This window comes from Eupeodes corollae, chromosome 2 (genome assembly GCF_945859685.1).
Source record: "Eupeodes corollae chromosome 2, idEupCoro1.1, whole genome shotgun sequence".
Taxonomy (NCBI): Eukaryota; Metazoa; Arthropoda; class Insecta; order Diptera; family Syrphidae; genus Eupeodes; species Eupeodes corollae.
In genome coordinates this window covers 8,417,032-8,434,832 of record NC_079148.1, presented here as the reverse complement: position 1 = coordinate 8,434,832, position 17,801 = coordinate 8,417,032, and the positions used below count along the sequence as shown (strand labels likewise).

At 36.1% G+C, this 17,801-nt stretch overlaps 2 protein-coding genes across 2 annotated transcripts; both read left to right on the top strand.

The window, feature by feature from the left end:
- Positions 1-7,885: 7,885 nt before the first annotated feature.
- LOC129944065 (uncharacterized protein K02A2.6-like) lies at positions 7,886-11,081 on the top strand. Its single transcript, XM_056053224.1, has 3 exons — positions 7,886-8,654; positions 8,764-9,224; positions 9,363-11,081. The coding sequence occupies exons 1-3, from the start codon at positions 7,886-7,888 to the stop codon at positions 11,079-11,081; spliced, it is 2,949 nt and encodes a 982-aa protein (XP_055909199.1).
- Positions 11,082-11,171: 90 nt separating this feature from the next.
- Positions 11,172-11,993, top strand: LOC129944063 (uncharacterized protein K02A2.6-like). The gene has a single exon (XM_056053222.1). The coding sequence runs from the start codon at positions 11,172-11,174 to the stop codon at positions 11,991-11,993; it is 822 nt and encodes a 273-aa protein (XP_055909197.1).
- The last annotated feature ends 5,808 nt before the right edge of the window (positions 11,994-17,801 follow it).

Genomic DNA, 17,801 nt, shown 5'->3' with positions numbered 1-17,801 from the left:
CCTTTCCAAGCTTAGCGTTAAAGTTTCGAATCTCATACATTACTTCTTATTTGTTATTTGTCTGACAGTTAGGAGTCTTGAATCGTGGCCCTGTAGCGGTATTTTCTAGTAACAGTATCAGAATTGCTAATAATGTCTTTAAAAAAAATTGTCTAATTACTAATTCTAAATGACTTCCGCGCCACACACGCTTTGGTTAGATTTAACGGCTATTCATGCATGACACGTTGTTTTTCAGAGCCCCAGAAATGGAGATTTTGTATATTGAGGTAGCCCCATGGATACGTATGACTCTTGTCTCTTATGATGATCTTCGGCTTATAATCATTCTCTTCTTTGTTGTGATTGTGAATGGCTTCATTGCACGGTGAATAGTTCACAAATGTCAAATATGATAGACGTGCGACGCCATTTGAAATAACTATGACAAATTTTGTTTGTTTCTTGAACCTTGTTTTTAAATATACTTTAGCAAAAATTGCACTTTCTTTTCTATTTTAATTAAATTTCTTAATAGGAGATATTTTATTTTAATAACCGCGTTTGACAGATTGTTGCGGTAAAATTTACCACAACAAGTTTCACTAGACTATCTCTTATTCTTTTTTCTATCTTAACCTTCCTTTCTTGCTTTCCATCAGTCAGAGTAGTGCTCTAGGTATAGGTTTTTCAGTGGTTGTGTGACAGAAGATCCACATTTTAATTAACTTTTAAAAATTGTGACGGGCGGCCACAAAATGCATAATTGTGTGACGGATGAGTCACAAAGGCGGCCTTATTGAGTATGCGACAGGTGGCCCATACAAGGAGAAAAACATGAAGATTTTACCCAAGGTTCCAAATTACAAGAACGCTTGCCTCAAGTTATTAAACTGGCCCGTTTTATGCTGGGAGATTCTATTCGCGTACTCTTAATAATTTTTCATTTACTTTTTTTTGACCAATAGAAAAAGACGGGTGTCGCAGTAAGACCGAAAGAGAAAACCAGATCATAACAAAAGGTCAGAGTAGGATGGCAAACTTGTCGTGGATTCTGAGATGAGGAAGTTCACCATGAATATAGCACGTTTTAGAGAAGCGAAGGAGAGTTGTGAAAAAAAAGGAAAAGTAGTGAAACATTTTTGAAGAAGAACAAAAAAAAGAAGATAAATCTTGGTAGTTTGTGTTGAGTGTTAATAGAATACAAATCTGACAAACCAAACAAAATCTGTGAGGAAGTTGTTTTTGAGAATAGAAGATAAGGAAGAGGCAGGGTCGATTTCTTAAACAAAAGAAGATAAGTTTTTTTTTACTTTCGAGTGAGTTTTGTGCTTTTCATATTTTCTTGTAATTTGTGGCTGTTTAAATTTAACCTGCTAGACTTTCAGTCGTTGCCTTTGTCTCGCGAGATTGCGGGACCCGCGACCGTAAAATTCTTTTGTTGTTCGGGAGCTTTCCCAAGGTGACCTTTCTCTGTGTCCTTTGTTACACAACTAATTGTTTTCTTTTATTGTTCGTTCTTTGTGTCAATTTAAATTGTACAAAATTTGGGAAAAAATTCTTGGTTTTCTTCCCCATTTTTTAATATTATTTCCTCGATTGGTGATTGTAAGTACCAGGATACTTCCTGGCGCCCATTTTTATTGATTTTATAGCTCATTTCGATTTTATTAATTGGGTTCGATTTATAAAATCTACTTCTACCAAATTCACCCCAAACTGAGCTACTGGGTGACAGAATTGTTTTTGCTGTCGGTGGTAAAATTAACAAACGAACCCTTTTTGGAATTTGACATTTGTGACTGTTTTCAATAAGAAGTAGGTATCCACTAGTGCGCACTGGCTACCTATCCATTATTGTTTAAAACTATATGGTTTGCTTATTGTGTTTTATTTTGTTAAATTTGCGAATTGTTGTTCCATCAACCTACGTCATAAGTTAATAAATTCGTGTTTCGGTTTTGTTAATTTTACGACAAGATGATAAATTCCAATGTGTGTATTATATTGAAAGTTATGTACAAAATATAAAAACTATATAAAATACTTCTTAAATGAGGAAGCGACTCCCAATGAAATTCCCATTCGAGCCACTTTTTCTTAAAGTCTTAAAAGTTTGAACTCAATATCTTTCTATGTTTCTAACATACTTCAGTTCAAACCTATTTGCTTATTGTCACTAATAATGGTTTAAACTGCTCACCGTATGTCACCATCAAAGTTTTTCATAATCTTGCCAACGAATGAGGAAGTTGATTTCCCTCAAGCTGCTAAGGTACTTCGTCAGTCATTTTATATGGATGACTGTCTCCACGGTGCCGACTCTGTTGAGGTAGTTCATCAATTACAGCTGGAACTGCAGAACTTACTACAACGGGGAGGTTTCGTGCTCTGAAAATGGAACTCAAATTCTACCGAATTTCTACAAGGAATAAGCTTGCACGATTAGTTGACTGAACAGTGTTGCGATCTTAATTTGAATCGTGAAACCAAGTCACTTGGGATCGATTGGTTTTGTCAAACTGATTGCATTGGTTACAAAGTGAATGTCACAAAACTCTCAACACCAATCACCAAACGCCAACAGCTCTCCGATGGGGCCAAAATCTATGATCCAACTTGTTACAGCTGCCATCCATATCCACCTATTGCTGGTCAGACTCGAGGACAACTCTGAGCTGGATTCGATCAAACCCAGGACTTATGGTGGTTTGGTCCAACACGGCTACAAAAAGATGAAGGAGAATGGCCACAACAAAAATTTGTCGTCAGTGATGTAGAGGAGGTGACAACCCTTTTGGCTACTCGTAGCCCGTCCAATTTAACAGAGGATAAGATGGCACTAGGTCTTCTCTACAAATACTCTGACTTCAACAATTTAATTGGTGTGACTAAAACAACCACATGCTACCTCATCGTGGTGCACAGCCACTGAGCTACAAGTTGTCTTACAGTTTTGGATAAGGTATGTTCAAAGAATACATTTTTTTGTCTCCTACAGGGTAAACCTGTCAATGCCCTATTGACTGTGTCTGAACGGTTTCCTATCGTTTTGCCTAAGGAAAGTAAACTAACGTCTTTGCTTATTGATCAAGCACATAACGCCACTACGCATAGTGGCAAGCAAACGAAAATTAACTTTCTTCGAAGGCGCTATTGGATCATTGACTGTCGTTCCTCAGTACAGAAGTTCATTCGTCGATGCTTGATATGCTGTCGTCATAGCCACAACCTACAACACAAATTTTGGGAATTCTTCCCACAGCTCAGTGCACAGCCGCTGCTCCGTTTAAGCATTCCGGACTAGATTATGTCGGACCCTATGCTGTCCGTACAACAAAAGGTCGAGGTCATCGAAGTCACAAGGGATGGGTAGCTCTTTTTATCTTCCTGAGCACTAGAGCTATTCTCCTAGAACTGACATGACAACCGAGACATTTCCTGCGGCCTTACGACAATTCTTTTTTCAACGAGGGTACAGCTCTTGCATTTATAGCGACTGTGCACGACGTTTGCAAGTGCAAATGCAATTCTGAAACAAGACTTTGCGACTTATCAAAAACAGTTGGAAGCAGCTGCACGATCCGTATCTTGCCATAGTGCATCTTGGCACTTTATTCCACCCGGCTCTCTGAACGCTGAAGGCATATGGGAGGCTGGGGTCAAAAGCATGAGACACCATCTAAAGCAGACGATCAAACAACCAAAAAATCAAAGACCAACAAATGCAGCAGGAATTTTGGAAAAGGTGGAGCTGTGAATATTTACATGATCTACAAGTAAGAAGCAAATGGCAAAAAACGAAGGATAACATTAAGGTTAGTTATCTGGTCCTACTGAAAGATGAACGCCAACCACCGATCCAACGGCTATCGGGCCGTGTTTTGGAAGTTCATAGTGGAGAGGACGATCTAGTGCTTGTTGCAACCATCCGTACACAGTCATATAATAATAAAACGAGCTATTTGACATCTGGTAGTGCTTCCTGTCGACAACTACTCTGATATTTTATGTGGAGGTAGTTACAAGGCTGGAGATTTTAAGCTACTTCTTACCGCTGTTAAATATCTCATACACAGCTTTTTTGAGCAGATATGCCTGTTACACTTATAATTAGATACTTAATTTTTTGTAGAATATTAAATAGCAGCATATCGTTAGGTGCTGCGTACTTTTGGACATATCACCTTTGCCTATCATTGGGCGTTTTTTCTTTTTTTTTTTGGTGGGTTGGTTAAAGCCTACCTCTCCCCTACATAAGACTTTGTGTCACAAAACTTAAGGAAAACAATATCTTAACCAGCCGGCGCGGCGGCGGTGAGCAACATTGTTAGGGGTGAGAATGTTAATATTCCTCAATTCCCAATAACTCATACATATTAACCATTCCAATTTTAAAGTCTTCAATTCCCTATTTAAATTAGTTTCGCTATAACAATTAATAAGGCTCAAGGCAAACACTGAAAGTAGCAGAAGTGAATCTAGAAAAGACATGCTCTAGAGAGGACAATTGCCTTCTAAGTCTAAAGAAGCAACGAATTGCAAGTGTTATTCTTCGTTTGACTTCAGCGCTGGTGTCGTCTGAATTTATAGCGATGCCTACAGGTAGACAAAGTCCTCAAATATCTGTCCATGGTGACGTTTTGTCCAAACGTTGTCGTTCCATGTCTTTTTTGTGGATGATAGCACACTCTTGGTCTTGCCCTCATTGACCACTAAACTCAATTTCTCCACTTCCGTAACAATGCTCAAAAACGCTCCACAGACATTACGTTTTGATGTTTCAATTATGACCATATCGTTGGCGTATCCGAGTAATTGGATAGACCTTTGGAAGATTGTGCCTTTAGCGCTGACGGTTAAGTTTAGCACAATTATTTCCATAACGTTGTTGAAGAAGTCGTCGCATGACAGTGCATTGTCTAAAACCTTTTTTGACATCAAACGCATCGGTGAGATCTTTTTCGACATTGATAGAGCAGCGTAAATTCTACATTGTCATTCTGCACAAGCGGATAAGTTTGACAGGGATGCTGTCATACGCGGCTTTGAAATCGATAAAGAGATGATGGGTATCGATTTGAAGCTCCTAGGGTTTTTTCCAAGATCTGCCGCAAATTGTTTTTCATACTTGAATATATTCTGGATTCAAATTTCATTGAATGTAATTTTATTAATTTCAATTTTCGAAATGTTTAAACGACCTAAATTTCTTCCACTTTTCCTTAACCAACAATTCGCGATACTATAATCCATATCCATACGCAAATATAATTTCTTGTAACCTTCTTAAAAATTCATATCTTCCGCAAACATAACTTTCCAACTTAGTGGCTCGAAGAGAACTGTTAACTGGTAGAGAAACTTGATAAGTGAAGAAAGTGAGAGAGAAAAAAGTCAAAGATAAACAAATTGCTCTAAAGTTTACTCTTAACTTTTTATTTTACTTAATCCTTTAAGTTCATTATACCATCAGTTTCATTCACTAGAATAGCTTTAACAAAACATAAAGCTGCCAAAAAAGCTCTTTGAATAACACTGTGTTGAAGTAAGAACTTTCTCTCGAGCAATCACAGATGGCACCACTGCCCATAATTTTAACAGTTTTATCCTGCTTCTGTATCCTTCGATAAATGTACATGTACATATATACTAACTACGAGTATATCCTTGTTAGAGCGCAAAATTATGTTAAGCTTTCACCCCAAAAACCACAGTACTGCATCCTGCGCAGGAATTATATATTAGGACCAAAATTGTGCTTCCTTTCAGTAGTAGACAGTATAGATCCTTTAGCGTAGGGCTTCAGCTTCAGAGTTAGCGGCCACCTGCATCTTTTCAACAACAACAATAAAGTTCTTCTTGCTCTCTGTATTTTATAGTATTTTTGGCAATTAAGAACTTTTTGTTTGGAATATTTTGTCTTCTTGCAGTTTTTTTTTTGTTGTTGTTCTGAAGCCCGTCTACGTTCTTTTCTCGTCCTTCTTCGCCGCCATCGCTAAAGGATACAATGGGTCTCCACTTCGTCTCCTGGCCACACATCAAAACAGATAATTTAGTGTCTGGGACTCTTCAGAGACCAAGACCAAGAGCAGGAGCATGAGGCAGGGCTGTGTCTGTAAGAACAACATGCAAACTAGCAGAAGGACCACTTCTCCTTCATTTCTCTTCCTGATCCTGTCTCGGTTGTCTGTTGGTTTGTTGTTCTTTGTTTTATGGATGCCGCAGACCATGCAATAATTTTTGGTTTTTCAGGATGTGTATTTTTATTTTGTATGAATTTTATTTAATTTTTTGGTCCTTGTTGCTGCTGTTCAGAGGGTTCTTCCACAGTGTGATGTTCATGTACGAGTATATCCTGTTTAAAGATAACTTATGATGACATAACGATGGAGTGGAGGAGGGTTTGAGATTCAGATTTGGATCAGATTGTTTTAGGTTAGGATGCGCTTTTATGTACCTTTTCAACGGTTTTGCAAATATTTTTGTTTGTTCTCTATCCATAAGGTTTGAGATAGAAATTGAAAAAATATGAACACTCCAAGGATTGCAGTGAGTCCTTGAAATATATTCTACACCAGACTCCTTGCCATGTGATGACGGAAGAGTATTAATTAGAAAAGCGGAAGCATTTTTGAGAAGAAGAAGAAACGTGGATAGGACGGAGATTGCGAAAGACACTTTTTTCTTAACTATCAATCAAGGACGACTCAAGGATTTATAGTCTGAGTGAACTAAGGATGATGATGAATTAACCTTACCCAGATGTGTTCCTCCCATTATTGCTGTGTGTGTGAATCAGTTCAGGATGTAGAACAATCCGAAACCTTTTATTGACCAAATGAGTTGGGGTTGTTTTTGATATGCGGTTTCATTATAACGAACTTGTCTGTCTTCCCGAGCTTCTATATAACTACAATTGTTTGTATTTTATGTGGCCAATAAAATGCAAAACTGAGGATTTCAATTTGGGTTTTCAATGCAAGCAATTAACAGACACGCATGATGTTCGTTTCGTACAGAGTATCTACAGACTGAGTGTTTTAATGTTGATATTTCCGCCTTGTTGTGGCATGGTTGGGGGCTTTGTTGTGGCAACGTTTATGCATTTTAATGACAAAAATTATGTTTACATTTGGATTTTGTGCCTTGCACATTGTGTGAGTTTTACGGTTACGGTACATTTTTGGTTGAATGTTTTTGACGTGAATAAGCTCACGGGGGTATAATTAAAAGGGGTGATTTTTAGCTTCATGAAAAGTTTCGATGGTTTGACAGTTGCGAAATATCAAACTGCGTTTTAACTGGTCCCTCATTCGTGGGATTTAAAACACTTCCCAATTACTCATTTATGAGGTCTTGTTAATTGATTAGTTTATTCCGACAAAATTAAAACTGTGGAAGTCGACATTTAGGCCATCATTAAAGGCGTACGGTCAAATTCACAGTAAAATTTAACTGAACTGATATGTGTCTGAAATTATATTTACAAATTGTAGTATACGAAATCCTTTATGACAGCTTGCAACTTATAACAACACTGTACGTACACTAATGTTGATGTGACAATTATTGGACGATTACTTGGCGAGCGCAGTCGTAGTCCCACCGCCGAACAATCATCATTAAACCCATCTATTATACTACCAATACTTACTTTAATTTCTTATACTTATTTTTATATTATAACGTTACTAAATAAATGAATTACTACTTATAAATAACGTTGTAACATTTTGGCGACGAGAAACACATTTTTTTTAATACAAAAAAAAATCGAACTACGCGATATAAATAATATCGATACGCAAAATTGTATACCTTCACTCCAACATAATTAATTTGGGTTTCTTTACTTTCTTTCCACGTGTCAGTTCAGTTTTCTGCTGAAATTTGTGTGTAAGCTATGGAAGCAGCGGAGTTAAAGGAGCTACTCAGACAACAGGAAAATTTTCTGAAGTCTTTAATGATCAGTCAAAGAGAATGGATGGAAAAAGTGACGAAGCCAGGAATGGTTATGGATGGCTCGGGTAGACTTGCATCAAATACACCTGCGCCTCCACCTTTTCATCAATACCAGAAAGAGAAGCATCACTGGGAATCATATTTGAAGCAACTAGAGCAACATTTTTCGGCATATTCGGTAGAGGAAGACCAGCAAAAAAGGGCGTTCCTTCTTTCATGGGTAGGTTCTGAGATTTTTGAATTGGCTCAAAAATTACTTGGGGACAAATTAGAGGATCTGTCATTTAAGGTTATCACAGATAAATTGTCTGAACATTTTAAACGCAACGTTCACATATTGGCAGCTCGATATGAGTTTTTTCAGGCGAAAATGGGGGAAGGCCAAAGCTATGCAGACTTGGTAGCTGAGCTACGTGGCTTATCCCGCAATTGTAAGTATATCTGTTCCAAACCAGAATGCAAGCAAGAATTTGTTGATGAACTGCTGCGGGATACGATAGTCATCAATACTCCCCACGATGCTGTCCGTACGGCAGCTCTCCAAAAGCCAAACCCTACTCTGGAAGATGTACTTTTGATAGCAGAATCTTATGAAGCCACGAAAAACACAGTAAGTGTGCTTAAAAATGTAAAAGGGCAAAGTACTCAACAGCAAGAAATTTTTCGTATAGACGCAAAAAAAACGCGTAAAAATCGTCCAAAGAGTGAAGGTAGAGGGAAAAGTAGCGGTCAAATAACGGAGCCAATTAAATCGTGTCCGCGGTGTGGGGTAAGCCACAATAGAGACAGTTGTAAATTTCGTAATGCGGACTGTTATAGTTGCAACGATGGACAGTCACATGATCGATTTTATTAACGTGGTAGATTTAGACAATCAAAGTGAAACGGCACACGATACGAATGTTTTGCAAAGTCAGCCAGTCCGAAAAGGCAATAAAATGATTTTAAAACTTAAAATAAATGATCGGTTTATGGATTTCTTAGTGGATACTGGGGCTTCATGCTCCATGGTTAGCAGAGAGCAATTTAGACAGTTGCAATGTAACCAGCTGCAGCCGGCAGGCATTGTTCTTAAGGCGTATGGTGACATTACAGTGCCCGTGCTTGGAAAAGCATTCGTCAATGTGGAATACGACTCGATTAAAATGGTGCTACCTCTCATTGTGACTGATGTTAAAGCGGCTAATAATATTCTCGGCATAGACTGGCTAGACTCATTTGGGCTTAATATGAAGCAAGAGGTAGTATATAATATATCTAACGTCACGTTAACATCGAAGGTAAATGATTTATGTAATGAATTTAGTAGCATTTTTGATAAATCATTAGGCCGTTGCATACCTTTTAAAGCCCATCTACAACTAAAATCTAAAGCGTCTCCAAAGTTTTTCAGAAGCCGTCCAATCCCTTTTTCTCAGATGGATTCGTTTAAGCAGGAAGTGGAGCGCCTTGTGTCAGAAGGAATTTGGAAACCAATTAAGTTTAGTAATTGGGCAGCACCAGTCGTCGTGGTACCAAAGAGTGACGGGCGAGTACGAATCTGTGGGGACTTCAAAGCTTTAAATGCGCAGTTAGAAGTAGAACATGCGCTTATACCGAGAGTAGAAGAGATGTTATACAAGGTGCGAGGTGGCAAATTTTTTGCAAAAATTGATCTGTCGGACGCTTACCTCCAGGTTGAGCTGGATGATGAATCGAAGGAGTTTATGGTCGTCAACACAGTCATGGGATTGTACCAGTGTCAGAGGTTGCCGTTTGGAGTTGCTAGTGCGCCGGCAATATTCCAAAGATTAGTTGAACAGGTAATTGCGGGGGTTCGCCAGTGTGGGAACTATATTGATGATATAATTGTGGCAGCCGAAACCACTCATGAGTTCTTGGACACTTTACGCGAAATTTTTGAAAGGCTTAAGTCATATGGTCTGGTTTGCAAGCGTGAAAAATGTATTTTGTTGGAGACAGAAATTGAATTTCTAGGCCACATCATTAGTGAGACAGGTATTAGACCTTCAGATTCCAAGGTTATCGCGATTAAAGAATTGCCACGTCCAACTAACGTGAAAGATGTACAGGCTTTCATGGGGAAAGTCAATTATTATAATAAATTCATTAAAAACTTATCTCAAATCAGTGCCCCTTTAAATATACTCCGCAGGAATGATACAGCGTTTGTGTGGCGGAAAGAGCAAGAGTCAGCATTTCAATATTTAAAATCACAACTAGTGGACGCAACGAGGCTATCTCATTTCCGTGACGATTTGCCTATAATTCTGGCTACGGACGCATCCTCTCATGGCATAGGAGCCGTCATTTCTCATGTGCTTCCCAATGGATCGGAAGTGCCGATTGCACACGCTTCAAAAACTTTGTACATACATCAAAAACGGTATAGTCAGATAGAGAAGGAGGCCCTCTCTATCATATACGGGGTGCAGAAGTTTAATCAGTATCTTTACGGTCGACATTTTATTTTGTATACGGACCATAAGCCGCTGGTCTCAATATTTAACCCTGAAAAAAATTTACCTGTCTTTACAGCTCAAAGATTGCAGCGCTGGGCTTTGTTCTTGATGGGTTATCAATATAGCATCAGATACAAGCCTACAAGTAAACATGGAAACGCAGACGCGTTGTCGCGGTTACCAATGGGCCAGGATGAGCAATTTGATGCAAGCGAAAACTCCTGTCTGCATGTTCAATTTGATGAAGTGATTGAAGCGTTTCCAGTGGATGCCAAGCAAATAGCCAGTGCCACAGCCGTAGATCCCGTTCTATCCAAAGTACTCAAGTTTTTACGCCACGGCTGGCCGGACTCATCAAAGCTTATAGATAAACAGTTGAAACCTTATTTTGACCGAAGATATTCTCTTCTCATAGAAAATAATATTATTTTACTTCAGGCTGAGCACGTTCGCGTCGTTGTTCCAGCATCGCAGCAGCCAAATGTGTTGAAGCTCCTCCACGATGGACACTGGGGGATCACAAGAATGAAACAGCTATCCAGGAGATATTGCTGGTGGCCATTTATAGACAAGGCCATAACCGAACGTGCAGCAAAATGCATACAATGTCAGGAAACAAGCAGTAGCCCAAGGAAGGAGTATTCGTCGTGGCCGTCACCTGATCATGCATGGTAGCGTATACACCTGGATTTTGCGGGTCCATTTCTTGGACACATGTGGTTGGTCTGTATAGATGCATTTTCTAAGTTCCCGTTCGTTGTTAAAATGTCCACAACAACGTCATCTGCCACAATTTCAATTCTGAAAGGTATTTTTGCGCTGGAGGGACTACCTGATACAATCGTCTCGGACAATGGTCGACAGTTTGTGTCCAACGAGTTTGAGCAATTCTGTTCTTCAAATGGAATTCAACATTTGACGTCAGCACCTTTTCATCCTGCCTCTAATGGAGAGGCTGAACGTTTTGTAAGGACCTTTAAAACGTCATTAAAGAAGATTATGGAAGGAGGAGAAGACTTGAATAATGCGTTACTTCACCATTTAAGCACTTTTCGATCGACACCGAATCCTGTTACCGGGAAATCACCAGCAGAAATATTACATGGACGACAGCCTAAAATTCCTCTTGCTTTGATGTTCCCTCGACAGAACAAACTACAAAGCAGACTTAATCGTTTTGTTAGCGAACAGCTAGTGTTAGTGAAGAACTTCTCAAGAGGACCAAAATGGATTCGAGGTAGGGTAAAAAAGCAACTTGGGCGGATGACATACCTTGTATCCACAGTTTTTGGAGCTCTTAAGCGACACCAAAACCAGATGAGGGCTCAGCACTCGAATGAAAATCACTTGGATGAGTTTTTCATGAATAAGGGCCTTCAAAGTTCTGCAGCAAATCAGGCAAGTATAAATTCTGATAATACTAATATTCCTTCAGTCTCATCGACAGTAAGCAAGATTGTTCCTCAAGCAACAGAAACAAGGGACAACAATGCAGCTGCCAAGCCGTCGGTGATTCCGGCTGTGCAAACACCTAGACGCTCTTACAGACAACGAAGACCTGTCGTTCGATTCCAGGTCTCACATTGATGATATCTTTGAGTGGGAGGAAATGTAGTATACGAAATCCTTCATGACAGCTTGCAACTTATAACAACACTGTACGTACACTAATGTTGATGTGACAATTATTGGACGATTACTTGGCGAGCGCAGTCGTAGTCCCACCGCCGAACAATCATCATTAAACCCATCTATTATACTACCAATACTTACTTTAATTTCTTATACTTATTTTTATATTATAACGTTACTAAATAAATGAATTACTACTTATAAATAACGTTGTAACACAAATGAAATGCCATTAAATTCGTTCTAAAAATGTTTCTTTCTTGTTTTAATATTTAAAAATCTCAAGCTCTAAAAAACAATTACGAAATAATATTTTTCTGAAATTTAGAGAACTAAAAGACAAACACAAGAATGAACTGCAGTTATTGGATAAATTACTCTTGAAAATAATTTATATTCAATGTACTTTAATCCATATTTGTTAACAAAATATAATTAAACGATATGTAAATGTAACGTAACGCAACACAACAAAGAGCGATACATTTAATTTTTTTTTTAGTAAATTTCTTGTTTGTAATAATTTGTTTATTATTTAATTGAACAAAATTTAACTCTAAAAAAACAGGGGAAAACGTTGCTTTTTGAAATTAATAAATATTTTACACTGAACACAAAACCCATTTATCGGTTTTGGCTGAAAACCTACATCAAAAACTAAGGTTTTCCCATACATTATTTGCAAGCTACAAACTGGTAAACAACCAATTTTATATAAAACATTCCAAAAAGTAGTAGCAATTCAAAGATTAACTAAACAAACATACCTTTCGAGACATTCAGCACTCAATCAAATGTAAACAAAACAGCTGATGGCTGCTGTCAAAATATACATTTCACTTTGATATTTTGTGCAAAACAAATACAACTGCAGTTTTAATGTGAATAAAATAGTAATCTTACAATTTGGCTGTGGTAAGTAATACTATTTATTAAAATTTCTTATAATAAGAATTATTGTTTATTTATTTCTTATTTGCAGAACATGGAAAAGAAAATTGTGGGGCAACGATAACGATTAGGGCCAACAAATATTTGAATTAGAGTAACAAAATGTTTCTCTGATGATAGACACAAAAGTGTTGAACGAAAATATTTTGAACATACATATTATGTATTTTGTTCAGCTTTCTTTTTACATATTAATATAAATTTCAACTGATCAGAATGCATTTTATTTTCACAAATAATGATTGAAGGACTAAAATCGGTGACACTCGATGTGTAAACATTGAAATGCCAAACGAAAACGAGTAAAGCACTATTTACATGAGCACGACCAACGAATGAACGAATATTCGTCGATTTTGACATTTCTTTCACATGAGAGTTTTTAATTCTTCGCGAATGAAGTTTGACTTTGATAATTGTTCTTTTGTTTACCATTATTGTGTTTTGCTTAGAAAACAAACGATTGAGAAAATTTTGTCGAAGCTATGTTTGTTTAAAAAAAGTTATTGGTGTTCTTGTTAATAAACAAAACAAGAACAAGATTTCATGTGTGTCCATTTAATGCAAATCGGAAAATTGAAGGAGAAGTGAAAGAGCCACAGCCGAACACCATTCGCCACTGAAACCAAAACAAGAATGATTTTTTTAGGTTAAGTACACACGATTATTTTATTCGTTGCAAGTGTGGATAATGTGGAACGCGAATAAAGTTTGACAGTTCCTATCAACTACAATTTTTTTCGCGACGAATAAATTTGTTTTTTTTAAATTTATTAATGAAAAGTAAAAGTATGCATCATAAATCAAATTGAAACTATGTATATTGATATCGTCTTGTTAAGAATTTGTGTGGAAATATGTCTTTAAACGTATATAAACTCACATTTTGTAATTCATTTTTCGGTAGTTGGCCGCACTCATGTGAATACTGCTTAAGTACCAGTATTCGGTCTGAACTACTTTCAGGCTTTCGAAATCGACCAAAGTTCGGAAGCTTATCTGTGTTTAACTTCCTTTTTTGTTTAAAAATAAAATAAAAAAGAGGCTGGGATGCGACCCACACTGATAACTTCCCATCCCGTCTGTCGATTTGTCTTGCTTAAAAGTTTGACTATAGGTACTCGTACAATTTTTACCAAATTTGCGTACTATTTTTTGTAGATTTTATTTTTTATGAAAAAACAGATTGTTGGATTTTTATATAAAAATTACTGAATATCGAAAACAATATTTTCTGTGAAATAAAATAAGTTTGAAGCCAATATTTTTAATTTTTGAAAAGCTATTTGACTAGAAAGTAAATTTTTACCAAATTTAACTATTTTTTTAGAGTTTTATTTTTTGTAAAAAACACTGTCAATTCGATTTTTTTCAAAATTTTATCAAATGTTGAAAACAATATTTCTTATAAGATAAAATTAGTTTGAAGCCAATATTTCAAATTTTTGAAAACAAATTTTTCTGAATGTTGACAACAATATTTTTTGAAAGATAAAAGTAAATTAAAGACAATATCTCAAAGTTTTGAAAGGATATTTTAATCGAAAATCAATTTTTTTTCTTCGTTACACAAAATTGTTTTGGAGATGAAATCATATTTAAGTCGTACAATTTTAGAGGTGACAAATTTTTTTTCAGTTTTTTTGATTTATAAAACAAACCGTTCAATGGATTTTTTTTCCAAAAATATATTTCTTTGATATCACGTTACAATATATTATATAAAATTTAATTCAAGTCTCTAGCGTTTTTGGTTCGTAAGATATTTAGGGTTAACCAAAATATTCACCTTTTTTCAAACTGCTATGGTAAAAAAAACACTCACGCAATTTTCTTGAGAGCCCTTTCTTTCTGCTTTATTATCTGTGTAACAAAATTTATTTGAAATCGATATCTCTTCTGGTTCTTGAGCTATGGACGACGAAAAAAACGTCACGAACGTCGCAAACGTACGGACGTACGGACGTGCGAACGTAAGTCCGTATAATTGTATACACGTACGCACAGACATCTTTCTAAAAATCTTTTATTTCGACTCTAGAGACCTTGAAACGTCGAGAAATGTCAAAGTTTTCAATTTGACAAATCGGACCCATTACAATAACTTCCTATTTGAAGTTAAAAATTAGATGGTATCACAGCCCGTTGAGAACCTGCCTAGTGACTTGCAACTCTTAACCATTAATGTGTGCGAGTAATGTTGTCAAAAAGGGATGGGACCTACAGTCTAAAGGGTAATTTGAGAAAGCACTTTTTATAACAAAAATTATAATCTTGAAGGATTTGTCAATTCTTCGGGAGGCAGTACCCGTGAAAAAAATACTTAAGATAGCACAGGCAGGGATTGAACCCAAGACCTCTAGCATGACAGTTCTACGCACTAATGATTATAACCCCTATTATAGTTGGCGAATCGAACGTTCGAAGCGAGTTATTTTCATTAGCGAACTAACACATTCGATATACCACGGTTGGCGAACTTTACAATTCGAGTTCGAAATTCAGTGCTACCATACAAAAAAAATAACAGGCATAAATAAACGTCAACTCATGAAATTTCAAAAAAACTGCTGAACTGAAAATTTTCAAATTTAATAGAAATACAAAATAAACCAAAATGATAAGCAACATAGAATTGTTTTTTAGAGAAAACGAAAATTAAAGAAAAAAGTTAGAAAGCATCGAATACTTTTCGAGGCAACTCTAATTTATTGGATCTCCTTAAACATCTGTAAGTAGACCAACTATTTTGTACCTACTGAAAGTTTTTTTTAATTCTAATAAATTCCTTAAGTTGCAGAACATATTTTCGACTGTATAAGGAAGCGTGTGTATTCGTATTAAACAAGTTGGAAGGCCGATTCAAAAATGCAAGCACCTTCTTAATCCCTGCTATACTAAAATTAACTTCTGCCCTTAGATTTTTTGCTAGAGGGAGTTATCAGAGCAGCGTAGGAAAAGATTTAGACTTAGGTCCGTCACAATCCTCCATTTCCTTAGTATTAAAAGAAGTTGTGTGTGTAATTGAAGAAAAATTATGTCCAATTTGGATCAGTCTCAAGATGTCAACCGATGAGAAACAAAATGCACGAAACTATTTTTTTTACGGCCAGGCTACCAGGAGTAATAGGATGTGTTACGGTACCCATAAGCACAATGATAGTAAGTTTTTTCCTCTCGAGTAGCTTTTGGTTTTTAGTGCAAGTTTTTCAGGCGTGTGACCATAAAATGTGTATTCGTTGTGTTGAGTCAAGATATCCTGGATCAGCCTATTATTCCTTTGAATGGAACTCCAGTAATCTTAAGTCAGTTCTTGAAACGCGGTACCAACGAGGAGAACGTTCAATGTTCCTTGGTCGTATTTAATTTTTATTTTTAATCGCGAGTAGGTGAACCAAGTGAGTTGGTCTCAATTGTAGCAAATTGGTCTCAATATTCCTTTTTTTTTTTTTTGAAGAACCAAGCTCTCCAACACCTCTTGCTTTATTCGGGTTCTGTTCCATCAGTTCGACTAACTTTTCGTAGTGATTTTTATTAGTTCTCTTGCAGCTGAAAAAAGTGCGTTGATTCATGTTATTTTATAAAAGAAATATGCATACATATGAACTTACATTGTTTTATTTTCCGACATTTCTTTTACATAAGCATCGACCTTTTCTTACACAATATGAACGTTCGACAAAAAATAACACGAATGACTTTCAAATGAACGAAAATTCGATAACGACAGTAGAGTGACACCAAACTTCGAAAAATGTATGACATTTAAGTCGAATCAACGGTTCAAAATTTGCCGACGGTAATACAAATTTCTCACACTCACAAGTTTATTCATTCGACTCGCCAATGGTAATAGTCTTATGTGGCATGGAAACTACTTTTTTATTAGTTCAAGCCCCACAACACCCTAAGTTTCTATCTTCCAGTCCTATTTATCTATCATTTTAGGTGACATTAAATTCTTCAAGCTTCGGAATAATTTGATGAGAATTAGCACGGACACTTTTTTAAATATGTTGATAAAAATAATTGTTTTTAACTAAAAAAGTTGTAAGTTGTAACTAAAAAGTTGTAAAAAAAGTAAAGTTGTAACATTTTGTTATTAAGAAATAGTTTTTTTTGGGTTTTTACCAAATTTCATGAACATTATTTTAATTTATTATTTGTTTATTTATTAAAAGATAAAACAAAGATTGTAGATTTGTAAAATATAAACTTGGTTTAAAGTGTTCAGCTACGGAGTTGCATGCAAAAAAACGTAATTTTCGAAATTTCATAAATTACAGTCTATATAAGAATTTTCTACAAATAACCTTAACAACTTTTTATTCACACATGGGAATTCCGGGGGCTTTTTGTTACTTTTTAACTACGAATTTCTATTGCCTGTACCAATTTTAATCGAAATTTAAATTATTCGGAGGCATATTTTTATATTTTTACTAGACTAATACTTTGAGATAAGTTATTGTCAAAACAATCAGTTTTTGAAAAAATTTGCAAAAATTTTGATTTAAAGCAACTGTTTGTCTTTTTATCTTGGTTTGATTATAGATTTTAATTTAAACCCATTGAGCATATTAAGGGTTGCACCCATTTGTCAAAAATGAGGCTTTCTAGCCTAGTTTTTAAGACATGTACATTAAGTTTATTTAGCAGGAAACTTTCGTTCAAATCATATTTCGAAATTTTTCGACTTAGGTTTTTAAGTTTTGTTTTTAATATTCAAAGAAAATTCAAATCTAATAAGTATTGTGTGTTAAAAAAAATCATTGACCTCTCACTGAACTTATTTTAAGTTTGACAGTTGGA